Genomic DNA, 14876 nt, shown 5'->3' with positions numbered 1-14876 from the left:
CAGAAGCGGCGCAGGGCGCGCCGCCCACCCCCTTGAACAGCGCCGTTGGAACAGGCTACTTCCCTTCCGCTGGCGAACTGAATTTCCGGTCCGTGACCCTGGCGAGTCCTTCTCGGCCAGTAGGGAGGAGTCGTGCTTGCTGAAGCTGTAGCGGACGGGAGACATGGTGGTCGAGGACGAGAAGAAGGCGCTGAACGGCGAGGAACCGAAGAAGGTGAGGGAACACGGCGGGCCACGGAGCCTTGGGGTTGTGGCTTCCGGTTCCCCATCGTTGAAAAGCCTGGAATAGCTGCTGCATGCTTTAAGAGCTCGTAGGCCTTCGGCCTTTCTAGCGTGGGGGCGGGGTTGGATGGGGGAAGCCAGCCGAGAAAAGGAACAAAGGTTCTGAGTGTCCCCCAGGCGTGGGGCGACCGTTCGCATACCCAGGTCCTCCCGGAGGAGGTCTCTAATGGATCCGGGGGTGGGGGTCGGGCCTCAGACGCCTCTGGGTGTCTCCGCTCGCCTCCCGTTGCCCATTTCACACAAAGAAGGTGCAGGTGGCAGAGGCGGGATGAGGACCCAGGGCCCTGTATACAGGCAGCACTGTGAACACGGGCACGCGTGATTTGAGGCCGTTTGTCCGAAGAAGACTTGGGGGTCCTAGCAGACTGCAAGCTCAGCAGCGGGAGTGTGAGTGATCACCTTTCCCTCCCCCTCTGCAGCTTTTGACCCTGCTGACCCCGCTCTCCTCTGGGGCTCCCCGCGTGACCTTCTCCAAGGATCATCATGCAGGCCCTGGGTCCCTCCGGGCCCCCCGCCCGCCCGCTGCTGCTGCCCTTGGCTCCCCTCCCCCCCTTGCAGCCCCTGCTTGCCTGTGCGGCCCGGGTGGTCTGGGGTGGGGGGTGCGGCCACGCCCTCGCCGTCCCCGAGGCTGCACGCGGGGTGGTCCTCCCCTGGCTCCTCCCTCCATCCCCCTCCCTGGTCACTGCGGCCGCGGCCGCTCCCGCCTGGATTGTCTCCGCCGACCTCTTTGTCCTCCTTGCCACTCCACCCCTTAGCCCCTCCATCAAGATGACCTCATCGAAGCGCATAGGAGGCTGTTCTTGAGGCCCCCTTTTCACCACCTTTCTTCACATCCCCTGACGTCATCTCCCATTCACTCCATTTTCTGATGAAGCTGTCTTGTCTAGGCTGACCCTCGAGCACCCTGGAGCCCACCCCCTTCTTTCTTCTCCACAGCCCCTCCCCCCCATCCCCTTTCATTCCCTCCTCTACTAACTCACTCTCTGCTGCTTCCCCAGGGCTTAACCCTTAACAGACTGTTGAGTCCTCAAGCTGTTATCCTGGGTGTCTCCTCCCATTTCAGTCAATTCCTAGAAAAAGCTGGGTTTGCTGATTCCAGCCCCTTTAAGAGTCCTCCTTTGGCTTAATGTGACATAGTGAGAGGAGCAGGGACAGACCACCAGCATTGAGTTACATCCCTGCTGTGTGCTAGAGACTGTGCTAAACGGTGAAGGTAGAGCTACTAGAAAAAGAAAGCCCTTGTCCTCAAGGAGCTTACATTCTAAGGGGGGAAGATAACTGAAGGGACAAAACCAGAGAGGAAACGGGCCCTTTGCTCAGAATGAACACTAAAGGAAGACAACAAGAGGTTATGGAATGAGAACTGAGACAAGACGATCTGGGGAAAGAAAGGAGAGTCAACAGTAGTTCAGTTGCTAGCTCTGCTTTGGATGTTTGGACAGGACTGGTTCCTTCTCTGGGCTCATTTATAAATGGGAGAGCGGCCGTCTAAGCCTATGCCCCCCATAAGTTACTGCCAAGATCTGGGAACCTGGACATGAGTGCTGATTGGGGGGAGTCTGAGAAACTGACCTGAGAGGGGCTTAGAGATTTTAGGTTTATCCTAATCTGAATGCCAGCTGCACCTGGAAGGTTATTCTCAGAAAGTGTTAATGCTGCTCCCACAGGGTCCCCCTTCATGACACAGGTGTCATCTTGAGGCCTCTCGGGTGCTGAAACCATTACTGAGATTAGCAGACTCCTCTAAAAAAAAGATTGCTTTTTAAAAAGTAGTGTCTTGTTTCTGCTCTGCTTCACATTGGTTTCTCTCCCCTTCCCATAAGTTTTTTTCCATTAGAAAAAAGGGCGGCAATTCAACAAAAGACATTTTTGCTATATTTCTTGAATTGCTTTCCTCCCTATCCAGGGACATTCTTGGCCATGAATGTAACAAGCATGTATTTCTTGTTAATGCTTTGGCAGTTTTTATATTGATATCTTTTATTTTGACATCTTCCTATCTTTCCCCTCCCTTCTAACAGAATTTAAAGGAAAATAGAAAAGCAATTCAGCACAGCTGCCCCACATCTCAGCAATGTCATGTTCCCAAATTGGAAGGTAGAAAGGAAGACAGAGGGCATCTGGTCATCCTTTTATAGAAATCTAAAAAGTGACCCCAATGTTTCCTCAGAGATCTCTAAAGAGAGCCTGGTTTTCTCTGAAACACCAAGGCATGAGTGAGGCTTCTTCCTCCCATGGTGCCTCCGTAGTAAAAGAGCCTTCTCCATCTCATGGTTTATCTAGTACTTGAAGCCATTGTGTTTCTCCAAATTGAATGTGTTCCATTCCTTCCACTCGTCCTTGTGTGCCAGAGCTCACCCATTCCTGATTGTCTTCTCTACACTTGGAGTTTATTGGTGTCCTCAAGTACGTGGTGCCCAGAACTGGACTGGGGCTGCAAATGAGATCCGACCAGCACAGGAGGATTTACCGATGCTCCTCTCCTTGGGGGCTCCAGCCCTCTTCCTGCCACCCAAGATTGATCCTCATCACTATTAACCCATTGAACTTGGCAGTCCCCTTCAGCCCCCAGATTGTTTTCAGAACTGCTACCTAAATGCGCTGGTCATGTTCAGATCTTATTTGAAATTAATTTTTACACCTAGATACAAGACTTGACATTTATCCTTATTGAATTTTCTTGTTAGATTTAAGCTAATGCTGTGGCTTGTTATCCAGTGCTAGCTTTCTTCCAACTTGGTCTTCTGCAAGTTTGAGGGGCCCGTCTAGGCCTCCATCCGAGTAAAATGTGAACCTGTAGCTTACTACAGGTTCTCGAGTGCTGAACCATTAACACGCCATCTACTCTGAAAGGAGAGTCTGAGGTATTTTGTGGAAATGTAGATAAAACATCCTCTTCATCTCCAAATCCTAGCGCTCAATTCCTTCTTTTTTATATTGTCATCTCTAGGGTCTGTTGCTTCATTCTGCCTTAAGTTTGTTCTTCTGTTTTCCTAGTCATTTCCTATCGTATATTAACATCCCATTGCCTGCAGCTGTGTTAATAGGATTTTGTTCTCACCACAAGCCTGGGAGATGAGTGCCCCTGGTCTTTTTTTTTTTTTTTTTAAACAGATGAGGAAACAAGAGGTGACTTACCCAGGTCACACAGTGAGTGTCCCAGGCCAGCTTTGAACATAGGTCTTGCTGACTTCAGGCCTGGCCCTCTCTCCAGGGCGTTTCTCAATTTACCCTTGTCCTTTGTTCTCTGCAGCCTCAGCCCACCCTGTGCTTCATGCCCTGGCCTTGTCTGTACCCCCAGCACCTTGAGCATCTTGGGCCTTGCGGGTTAGGGTTTGTCACTAAGTTTTGGCTTGTCTGGTATTCTAGGCGTCCTAGAGGCCCACCTAGTTTCTCTGCCTGGCAGACTCCTGGGCCTGGAGTCAGGAAAATCTGAACACAGATGTTTATTAGCTGTGTGACTGGGCAAGTCACTTCACCCCTTTGTGCCTCAGCTTCCTCCCTCTAAGATAAGGCACTTCAGGGCTGTTGGGAGGAACACACGAGATTTTTTGTAAAGCACCAACAGTTCCTGGAAGTGCTATGGAAACACCATAGGGGTCTCTACATGCTGGTGGTTCCCCTGGGTGATGGGCCACCACGGGCTGCTTTTGAGTTAGGCGGTGACTTTATGGCTTTTGCAGATCAGACAGTGTGTTCATCAGAACTTGCTTGAGTTTCTGAGCCCGGGGTCTTAGTTTTTGCCTATCCCTGGTGTTATTGGTGTTAATGGGTGACGCGGAAGCCGTCATAGCATATGGTGAACCTTAAGTTAGTATGGCCACTGTTGGACTGTCTGCCACTCATGGCTCTCCTTTCTCTTGTAGGAAGAAGAAGAACCAGAATTGGTGGTAAGAACCATTTTACAACTGAAACCATCCCTGTAAAAGCTAAAGATTCAAGCTGTAGTAAACGTATTTTGGGGAGGGGGACCCCTTCTGTCCTTGGTGCTACAGGGGAGATTACTGCGAGGAAGGGTGAGCCCTTGTTGGCCTCCTAGAGCAGAACAGACGGGGTGCTTGATGTGGGTGGGAACACAGGGACCTGGAGAACATTTGACCAGTCCAAGCCAAGGGGCGGCCAATGCTGCTGCAGCTGGCTGAGGCTCCTGGGCTAAAGGGAGCCAAGAATCCCACAGCCTCCCAGGTAGCAGTAACTCCATCCCTTCCTGGTAGAGCCTGCTCTGCACCACAGGCCTTGGGAGGAGGCCCTCTTCCCCCCAAAAAGCCCCACCGGCTCTCTCAGGCTCGTTACCCCCAAGTGAGGTCAACCAGGCCCTGGGCGAAGGCAGTGAAGGGGGTCCTGTGAGGAGGCAGAGGCTTGGCCCCAGGCACCGAGGAAAGGCCTCCTGGATCCTTGACTTGGCTCTTGTGTCTTTTGAGGACCCTCTGACCACTGTGAGGGAGCAATGTGAGCAGATGGAGAAGTGTGTGAAGGCCCGAGAGCGGCTGGAGACGTGCGCAGAACGAGTGTCTGCAAACCCTCACACTGAGGAGGACTGCACCGAGGAGCTCTTTGACTTCCTGCATGCCCGAGACCACTGTGTGAGTCCCCACTCACACAGGCCTGATGATTGGGGCTAGTCGGAACGGGCTGGAGGGGGGCTTGGCCTGCGCCCTGAGACAGGCGTGTGCAAGGGTGGGCTTGCTGTCAGGGCCTCCCCTACTCATACCAGAGGACTGAGGCTTCCAGGAGCATCTGGAGTGGGGGCCTCCGGGAGCACCCACATCACCCCTAGTGGGGCACCTGGCTCTGAGCGGTTCCCCAAGGGCTGGAACAGCTTGTCCCTAGTGTCCAGCAGGCTCTGGACCCTGGCAGTGCTCAGCTTTACCCAGGTTGGGTGCCAGCATTGAGAGGACCCCCAAGGGAGCTTTGCTCACTGCCTCTTTCCTTCCTTCAGGTGGCTCACACGCTCTTTGAAAGTGTGAAATAAACCTCCGAGGCCCGGGAAGCCCCGCAGCCTCCTTGCTGCTCACCTCACCCTGGATCTCAAATCCTGTGTCCCCTGTCCTGCTCTCTGCATGAGGCCTGGTGGCTGCAGGCTTGGGCCTGGAGTCCGGGTGACCCGGAGCAGCTCCCTTGTAATAAAGTCTAGTCATCTGTGCACGCGGCTCTTGTCATTTCTGCTGGGATCTGGCACTGAGCCAGGCACTGGCTCCCCTTCTTAGGGAGAACCCCCAGGGTGGTCGCAGGAGCCTGGGCCGATCCCGGGTCCAGCTCCAGGGAGGGGTCTGGAACTGCTCTTGGCCTTCCTCCTCCCGGAACCTCTCCTACTCGCAGACTCGCCCCTTGACTTTGCTCAGCATCCTCCATTAACATTCCCCTTGCTCAGCCACATGTTGCCCAGTGTTTAGTGCTATCTGCCTTAGTCTTCTCATCTGTAAAATGGGGCTTTTAGAAGTGCTTGGGCTGCTGCCCCAGGCTAGTGGCGCCCCTCCCCGGGAGGGCTATGAGAACCTAGGGCTAGATTTGTCCCAGTATGGGATGTGTAGGAGGCACTCGCCCTTCCCTATTCAACCCATCTTTGAACCCTTAGGAGCGCGGGGGCGGGGAGAAGGCGGACATGGAAGGAAATGAGTGTTAATTCTGCCACGTGCCGCGCTCGTGGAAACGAGGCAAAGCCCCGGAGGACTGGGGATTTCGCCAGCGATTTAAGGGCTCTGGGGCACAGTCCTGCCGGAGCCTCTGTTTGCGGAAATGCGGGGTGGGAGAAGACCCGACAAGCGCCAAAGAGCCGGTGGGAAACCAGAGGACAAAGAAGCCTCCCTTCGGCCGCGCCTTTGTCCGCGCGCCTGACGTCATTGCCCGAGATTCGCCCCTCCCACCACTAGGCGTCACGTGGCGCGTCCCGTCCCAGGAGCGCCCTGACTTCCGGCGTGGTGGGCGCCATCTTAATGAAAGTCCTTGCTCCCCGGTCCGAGCTCCAGTTAGGCCGGAAGTGGACGCCGACGGACGCGCAGACGTGTGCACGCGTAGCCAACATGATGGAGGCGTCCTGGCGCGTTCTGGCCGAGGCGCGCCAGCTGCTGAGGCGGCCCGCGCCTGGGCTGATTCCACGGAGGCTGCGGCACAAGAAAAAATGGGTGAGTGACGGGCCCCCCGGAAGCGTCCCCTGCCCGGGGACGGGGGTGATGGGGAGGGTGGAGGTGGGGCCTCCGCGCCCGGACAGGAAGTGAGCTTTTGCTTTGCTGTGATTGGGGTGGCGTGCGCATGCGCCCGGACTTGCGCGCGAAGCTCAAACGCGCTTTGTCCCTATTTCTGGGGATGAGCGCGCAGATAATTCGTGCTTTCTTGGGACGGCGTACGCTGGGGTACGGGCTCGTGTGACCCTGCGAGGCCGGGGCCGGCCGCCAATCAGTATCGAATCACCCCGGAGTAGGAGGGAGCTGCTTGCCCCAGAGTGGGGGGAGGAGCGAGCGATGGGCGGGCCGAACTCCGAGGTTACGTGCAGCCCCTGCTGCCCCTGGAGCCCCTCCGCGGTCATCGGCCTGCGGACCTTCTTCCTGCCTGCCCTGAGGCCTGCAGCGGCCCCCCCAACGTCCGCGCCTTCCCCCTGCACTTATACTCGGTGTCGAATCGTTTACCTGTCCCCCTAGGCGCCCAGCGTCGCCTGCCCCCGATAACAGGCGCTGTTGTGGGGTTGTTTTGTTCAGGGATAAAGCAGCCCGACCACGTTTGGGGGGTCCCCGGGGCGGTGTCGCGGCTGTGCTGGAAGAATTCGAGAACTCGGTTTGTCTCCAAGTTAAGGGGCAAAAGCTTCCTTAGGCGTTCAACAGCGCGGGCTCCCTTCCCAAGGGAGTAGCAGAGAACGGGGAGCAGGAAGGGGACTATAGGAAAACCCAGAGATCGGGTCTGTCACGTCGCTGATGGGCTGGTTTTGTGCGCCAGAGGTAGAACTGACCAGCAGATCGCTTATTGACAGGCAGCCATGTTTGTTGAGGGGCAGATTGTTAGAACAGTAGCACAAGGTCAGAGGGCCTCAGGATCTCTACTCTATCTTCCCCAAAATCTAAGGAAAGAAATATTATTATATTCCTAGGCCAGAGGACTTTTATGATCCTCGCAGATCTCCAGGAATAAAAGCCCTCCAAGGTCAGGGGGACCCCGGGATCACAGATTCCAAATAGAGTCATTGACAGATTGTTAGAATCTCCCTTCAATTTCAGTCCTGTCTGAGACTTTGAGACCCCATCTGGGGTTTTCTGGGCACAGACACAGGAGTGGGGTGCCAGCTCCTCCTGAGCCCATTTGACAGACAAGGAAACGGAGGCAAACAAGGGGAAGTGACTTGCCCAGGGTCACGCAGCTTGCCCTCTGTCCTCTGCTCCATAACCAACACACAGCCCCATGAACACTAGAGACGTCTCCAAGGGCCCGTGCTATCCCGAGTCCATCATCCTTTGTCTTGACCCAGGCTCCACACAAAATGAAACGGAGAGCAGGGCCTCTGCTTATCTGCGAGCGCTCCTCGAGGACAAGGGCAAACGTCTTTAAGCATCTGCTAAGCACTTGTTGTGTGCCAGGCACTGTGCTGAGTGCTAGAGACAGAAGGACACCAACTAGTCCCTGGTGTCAAAAGCATTTACATCCTGTTTGGGGGACCCAGGATGTGGGAGTTCAGGGGTGCGGTGAGGGCTGAGCCCACTGCACAGCAGGACAGAGGGACCCAAGCTTCGGGGTCAGCCCCTTCTCAGAGTCTTGCTGTTTTGGAGACTTGCCCGGACCATGAAGAGCTGTTTGTTCAGGGTCACAAAGCAGGGACTTTTCCAGGTTTTTTTCATGTTTTGTGCTTTATTGAGCTGACAAAAATGCTCATTGAACTGAATTTGAATTTGGCACAAAAGGCATCTTTCAGCAAGTGAATGACACGTATGAAATGGTAAAGTGAGTCTGGCCGTGACTCAGGAGGCCGGGGGGAACAGCCTGAGAACCCTCTCTCACCTTTGCAGGCCTCCACAGAGCCAAAGTTCTCCTCCGCCCGCTTGGCCCTGCAGAATTTTGATGTGAACTACAAGGTGCAGTTTGGAGACCTGTGGCCCTCCATCCGGGTCAGCCTCCTCTCGGAGCAGAAGTACGGGGCTCTGGTCAACAACTTCTCCACTTGGGACAAAACCGCCTCCGAGTTAGAGCAGCTCAAGGCCAAAGATTTTGTGATGGAGGCACAGAGAAGGGGCCAGCAGGAGGCCCTCTCCAAAGATCCCAGTGCCCCTGCCCTTCCTCCAGAGCTTGAGACACCCCCCCCGCCAGCAACCCCCTGGCCCTGCAGCCCCAACCTGCGATGCTACACGTTCACCAGAGGGGACATCAGCCGCTTCCATCCATCCAGGTAGGACGCGGGAAGGCAGGTGAGTCCTTTAGGGCTGGGGCAACCTGGGGAGGGGGAAGGGGGGGGATGGGGACGGTATATCCTTGACTCTACTTTTCAGTTCAAGGAACAGGTCAAGAGAGGGAGGGTGCCTGGGGCTGTCATGGAGAGAGTGGGGCCAGGCAGATGCTGGCTAGGGGAGCAGCCCCAGGACTCAGGAGGGGCCTGGTGGGAGCTGGCAGGTGAGTTCCCAAGGTTTCTGAAATGGGGAAATGCCGAGAAGAAGAAGGTGGCCCGGGTTACTGCCACAGAAAGCAGGGAGGACAGGGAGCGAGGGCGTAGGGCTCCCAGATGGAGGAGACCTCGGCCTGCACCTCCCTTTCTAAGGCCCCACAGCGGGCAGAGCTGGTGCCAGTAATCCCTCGTTCTCATCCTGCCTGAGCTGCTTTGGGGGCCAGCTCCAGACCCCTCCTCTCCCCATGCTTGGCTCAAGGCTCCTGCAGCCCAGCCATGGTCCTGCTCTTCGTGAGTCTGGGCCTGAGGCTCCCCTCCTCATGAGGCTCCACTCCCGGTGACGCTCGGGGGGTTCCAAGTGCAGCCCCTTGTGGCTGAGCCGCCCCGCCTCCCGGCACCATTCTCTCAGCCTTGAAAGCCTGACCTGCAGGTGTGATGGAGCAGGCCCGGGATCAGCCGCTGCTGTCGCAGGGGCCCTGAGGGAGACCCAGGAGACAGGCCAGGCAGGGAAGGCCCCGCCATTCGCCCTCAGACTGACGGCCACAAGCCAGGACGCTAACACAGGAGCCTTGCAGTGCCTTGCAGTGCCCCCAGACTACCGGAGCTGTTTCCAGCCCAGCCTCTCTGGAGGGGGGAAATCTCTGTAGAGAAGGGACCCACCAGCAACGACTACTGACCAGCTGCCACCAGCAGTCAGGTGGGAACAGGAGCCCCCAGTCCTGGGGAGGCAATTCCTACGAAGAAGGGGCCAGGCATCCCCACACTGGGCAGCCTGGCCGAAGCAGCAGGGGCCTGGCAAGTCCGGTTGCTGCCTCCACCATCTGCTCTCTTCCTGGGTAGCAGCCCCCGAGGAGGGGCAGCCTGGGTGCCATGGCTACAGCGGCTGCAGCCACCGCTACTGAAGAGCACTGGGAATGACCTGAAAGAAGGAGCCAGACCTCTGCTTGGTAGCTGAACCTCCAGGAGCGTCTCCCCACGGGGCCGTGAGCTTCTGGAAAGCAGGAAAGGGCTTCTGTCTCCTGTAGCCCAGGTGCTGTTCACCCGCAAGGTGCTGAAAAACGGCTGCTTAGTCATGGGCGGCACACTGGACCTTCCTTGCACGTCCCACAGCGCAGAGTGGGGGAGCCCACTGGGACGGCTGTGGGGGATGGAGAAACCCTGGGGCCCCTGGAACACAGCACTGCCCTGAGTCCTTGAGCGAGCAGTCTTCCCACTGATGTCACGCCAGGCTCAAAGCAGGGAGAACGTTGTTTGCTACTGGGATGGAAAAGAGCCGGCTCAGAATACCCATGGAGGCGAGATCTCCACCTGGTGGGGGTGAGATCTCCACCTGGGGGGGTGTGAAAGACGTCAGAATTGGTCTCCTCAGGGAAAACCGTGCAAAAAACCCAGCCTAAAGCTCTCTCTAGGCTGCCTCGGGAGGGGGCCCTTGCTTTTGTCCGGACGGGCAGGGGGTGGCCCCATGAGCCGGGCAGATGCTGCTGAAGGCTGCAGGCCTAGAATTGAATAGGAGGCCAGGAGAGAGCCACAGACAGGAGGCTGCTGGTGCTTCTGTGGATCCTGGGTCAGTCCTACCTGGGAAGTCATACCTTGGTAAACCTGGCACACAGCTTTTGATTGTGGTGTCTGAAGACTCAGAGTTACATGTGCCGTAAAGACCTGGTTGGGGAGGAGGGCTGCCTGAGGTGTGGCTGGCTATCATTTAAGGACAGGGAGAGGCCGGGCTCTGAAAGTTCCCTAGCTCTCCCCCCAGGGGAAGGGAAGAAAGAACAGGGGCTGCTCTTGGGGTATTTCCTCCACAAAGACTAGATGGGAGGATGTGGGAGGAAGTCTTCCAGAGTGGAAATGCATCTGGTCACTCACTCATGGAAGTTGTGCCCTTCGATCCTCCTGTAGAAAGCTATAGCAAGGATCGGCCATGCTTCTGTAGCCTTTCCAACTGTTTGGAGCCCACTCAAGCCCTTATCTCTGTGTCAGTCCAAAGTAGTTTGAGTTTGAGACATTCGCGGCCCACCCTCAGATCCTCCGAGCTTCTTGGCAGTGTCCTGGGCCGCAGTTGTGTGCTCCCTGCTCCGGAGAGCAGCATGCAGATGTGCAGACGTCTTAGTCGTGTTTCTTATTAATCCCCTGTGGAGAGAGAACATTGGCTTCCTGTTCCCCAGAGCAGGATAGGGTAGCTATGTCCCGTTGTCCTTAAGTGTCCTGCACCAGAAGCCAAGTGTGGCTGTCTGCCCTGGCCCACAGGACTTCAGCCACCAGAATCAAATGACCCAGGGAAAGGGAATTTTCACCCCTTGCAGATTGTCCATCCCGCTGGTCAGGAAGCTTTTCCTCTGCCTCTGGGTCCTCTGGGGTGGGGCAGCCTGCTGCCTCTGGGCACTGCCCGTATGTGGGGAGCCTCCTCAGGCTCTGCTCCTGAAGCTCCTCGGTCTGTTTTCCAGGGCCGGCAGCCTGGGCCTTCTTGACTACTACCTCCTGGATGCCTCCTCCTTGCTGCCTGTGCTGGCTCTAGATGTGCAGCCGGGTGACGCCGTCCTTGATCTGTGTGCTGGGCCCGGGGGGAAGACGCTGGCCCTGCTCCTGACCGGCTGCTGCCGTAAGTGAGGGTGCAGACAGTCTGCAGGCTCTCTGAAGCCTGCCTGCCTCAGGAGCGTCGGGGGGAGCGACGGGGACAGGTGGCTTCCCTCCTTGCCTCAGAAATGATGCTCCTGTATTCCCCCTCCCTGTGGGAAGGACCCGACAAGATTGGCAACGTCCCCGGGCTTCAGCTCGGCAGCAGCCACATAGGAAATGGTTCTTCCTTGGGGGAGAGATCAGGCTCAGAAGGACCCTGGAGAAGATAGGGCTGCACGTCTTAGAGCTGCTTCGGGCTTCAGAGAGAGCCTTGCTGGGAGTCGGGAAGGCGCAGATCCTGTCCCTGCTTTTGTAGCTGGGACAGAACTTGATTTCCTCCCGTGAGCTGAGGCAGGCTTACGGCCACAGAGATCATGTGTGTGGGCGCTGGGAGAGCCCAGGCCTGGAGACGAGGGGTGGGGGAGTCCTGGACAGCCAGGGGGAAAGGCCCCGAGTCTGAGCCCATGAAGGGAATTTGAGCGAATCTTGGGTTCATGTGAAAAAAGGCCGAGCCCCATTGCTCTTGGCCGCAGAGGGCAGAACTGGGCAGGGCCGGGAGAGGGCCCAAGAGACGGCCCAAGAGACCCGCGTAGGCTGGGTGTCAGGAAGCATTCCTCTCTACCTACGGGAGCCATCCCAGAGTGGACAGGCCTCCTCAGGAGCTGGTGGCGGCCCTCTCGTGTAGATCTTCTGCAGACCCCCGAGCAGCCACTTTTAGAAAGCGTGTAGAGGAGAATGCAGTGGGGGGTGCACTAGCCGAGGCTCTGGAGACCCTGGGATGTCTGTGGCTTTGGGACCAGGTTGGATGCCCCTTTCTGCTGCTCACTCTCTGGTTTCGGAGAGCTCCTTCCCTTCCCAGGCTGTGCTGACCCTGTGTAAGATGAGAACGCTTGTGACATCATGTGACTTGTGAGGGCCAGGCCAGGCTGTGAATGGCCTCCTTCCTGGGCCAATCTGTGCCCTTTGGGTCAGCAGGTGGAAGCCAGCGCTTTCTTGGTGTGGCCGCAGCACTCTGAGGACTGGGCCCAACCCCCGCCACTTGGTCAGGCCCTGGGCAGCTCTTCCCCCGGGGTCTCCAGTCCACTCTCCTTCCCCCAGGTCACCTGACAGCCAATGACATCTCTGGCTCCCGAACCAGGAGGCTGAGGCAGGTTCTGCGCAGCTACGTACCCCAGGATGTGAGCCAGGTGCGAGTCACGTCCCAGGATGGAAGGAAGTGGGGAGACCTAGAGAGGGACACTTATGACCGGGTGAGTGATGGCCCTGCTGCCCCAGCCCCGAGGGGACCTCAGGAACCAGCCCTGTGTGTTCCAGAGGAGGTGTGTGTGTGTGTGTGTGTGTGTGTGTGTGTGTGTGTGTGATCATTCACATGCTGTGAGTGCCCCTGAGCTGGAGGACGGTCTGGCCCAGGGTCCCTCCCCGAGCCGCCCGTTTGTGGTATTGCCCTCCTTTGGGGGTTGGCTGGGCCGGGCTGGCACGGGCCCCGCTGCTTTCTCAGGCCTATTCTCTGGGCACAGGTGCTGGTGGATGTGCCCTGTACCACTGACCGACACTCGGTGCTGGAGGAGAACAATAACATCTTCCAGCGCTCGCGGAAGTCCGAGCGCCAGATGCTGCCCATGCTGCAGGTGCAGCTCCTGGTGTAAGTGGGGAGGGGCCGTGAGGCATGCTGGGAGCTGGTGAGACCTTGTGGGAGGAGCCGGGGGGTGCCGCTGAGGATGAGCTGGAGCCTGGACGGACTCACCAACTCTGGGAGGCACGCGGTGCCAGGGCTCTCAGGCAGCTGTCTACTGACCCAGAATCAATCCAGGAGAATTTCCTGAGGGAGGACAAGCAGGAGCACGCTTAGCGTACTCCCCGCCGGATCTGGCTCTTCACCCCCTTCTCTCCTCTCTTTGGTTTCCTGGGGGAGGACAAGCAGGAGCACGCTTAGCGTACTCCCTGCCGGATCTGGCCCTTCACCCCCTTCTCTCCTTCCTCTCTTTGGTTTCAGGGCTGGCCTGCTCGCCACCAGGCCCGGAGGGGCGGCCGTCTATTCCACTTGCACCCTCTCCCACCTGCAGAACGAGTATGTTGTGGGCGGGGCCGTCGACATTCTGGCCAATCAGTACCAGATCCACGTCCAGGTGGAAGACCTGAGTTGCTTCCAACATCTCTTCCAGGACACCTTCTCCTTCTTCCCATCGTGCCGCATGGGAGAGCTGGTTCTCCCCATCCTTTGGGCCAACTTTGGACCCATGTACTTCTGTAGGCTACGGAGACTGACTTAGCAGCTTGGCTGCCTGAGCCTCCTTCCCCTGCAGAACTCCTGTGGATTTCCAGCACAGAGGCCCAGGAGGACCCGGGGAGGATGGGTGGGAGATGGTGGGAAATGGGATGGCACCCCCTCCATTCTGCCTCCGTGACTCAGGGCCTGATTTACTTTGCTGCCTCCTGAGAGAGCAAAGGGAGGGGCCGGCCTTCCAGCGGGCACAAGGAACAGTTGGGGGAGGCTCTGGCACAGTCCGGGGCACATCACTCATATCGATGGCTTCCTCTCTCCCTTGAAGATCCGGAAGACTTAGGGCTCCTTACCCCTCTAGACCCACAACAGTGTTAATGGGACTGTGGGCAGAGCAGAGTGGCTGCTTCAGCTTTTGTTTCCTTAAAGTCCATCACAATGCCTGGCATACAGTAGGTACTTAATAAAAGCTTATGGATTGGCTGGGTTGTATGTTTATTTCATCTACTTCAGGCTCTGGCTATTGAGAATCTGCCCTTGGGCAAACAATGTGGGCTACCCGAGTCTACAGAGAATCTGGGGAGAGGGGAGACTTCCTTCAGCCAGGGAAGTCTAATCCTGGTATGAAGTAGTTGGGTAGGGGGTGGGGTTCTAGCTTCTCCCTCCCTCCCAGACTAGCTTGGATCCTTGTCTCAAGCTCCAGCCCCCCTTCCCTCACTGAGACTCTCTCACCAGCCTCTGAGACAGATGGTGGTGCACTTGGGCATCTCTGGGAACGGAAAACTTCATTTCAGAGCTTTGGGGAACTTTCTGCCCTCTGGGACCAAACCGAACGGGCCCAGCCAGTTCCTCTCCCTTCTCTAGTCTCCAGACTTGTTTATACATCCCATAAGAGAAACATTTTGTACGCATGGCCCTGGGAGAAAATACATTTTTTTTGTTCTCATCAAAATACTATTAGCAATGATATTTTTAGTAAGAATGATGACATCGTAGTCTTTGATGTTTTTTTTTTTTTTTTAATTTGGTGCTTTTTGAGGCAGCAATTCAAAGGTGTGCTTCTAAGTTCACTGTAGGTCAGTCTTTGCTCTTCATGGCTGCCAGCCCCAGATGGAAAAAATAAGGCTGTGCTTACTAAACCATGAAACGTACTTTTCAATCTCATTTTCTACTAATTATATA

At 56.6% G+C, this 14876-nt stretch overlaps 2 protein-coding genes across 2 annotated transcripts; both read left to right on the top strand.

Annotated features, from left to right (window-relative positions):
* Positions 1 to 88: 88 nt before the first annotated feature.
* LOC127563403 (cytochrome b-c1 complex subunit 6, mitochondrial) lies at positions 89 to 5425 on the top strand. The gene is made up of 4 exons (XM_051999848.1): positions 89 to 214; positions 4149 to 4172; positions 4704 to 4865; positions 5222 to 5425. Exons 1-4 carry the CDS (start codon positions 164 to 166, stop codon positions 5252 to 5254), a joined length of 270 nt encoding a protein of 89 aa, XP_051855808.1. The 5' UTR covers positions 89 to 163; the 3' UTR covers positions 5255 to 5425.
* Positions 5426 to 5513: 88 nt separating this feature from the next.
* On the top strand, positions 5514 to 14177 carry NSUN4 (NOP2/Sun RNA methyltransferase 4). The gene is made up of 6 exons (XM_051999844.1): positions 5514 to 6404; positions 8271 to 8647; positions 11302 to 11456; positions 12572 to 12723; positions 12991 to 13115; positions 13467 to 14177. The coding sequence occupies exons 1-6, from the start codon at positions 6216 to 6218 to the stop codon at positions 13741 to 13743; spliced, it is 1275 nt and encodes a 424-aa protein (XP_051855804.1). The 5' UTR covers positions 5514 to 6215; the 3' UTR covers positions 13744 to 14177.
* The last annotated feature ends 699 nt before the right edge of the window (positions 14178 to 14876 follow it).

The sequence above is a fragment of the Antechinus flavipes genome, chromosome 4 (genome assembly GCF_016432865.1).
Source record: "Antechinus flavipes isolate AdamAnt ecotype Samford, QLD, Australia chromosome 4, AdamAnt_v2, whole genome shotgun sequence".
Classification (NCBI taxonomy): domain Eukaryota; kingdom Metazoa; phylum Chordata; class Mammalia; order Dasyuromorphia; family Dasyuridae; genus Antechinus; species Antechinus flavipes.
The sequence above is the reverse complement of the archived record's forward strand: the minus strand, read 5'-3'. Positions and strand labels throughout refer to the sequence as shown.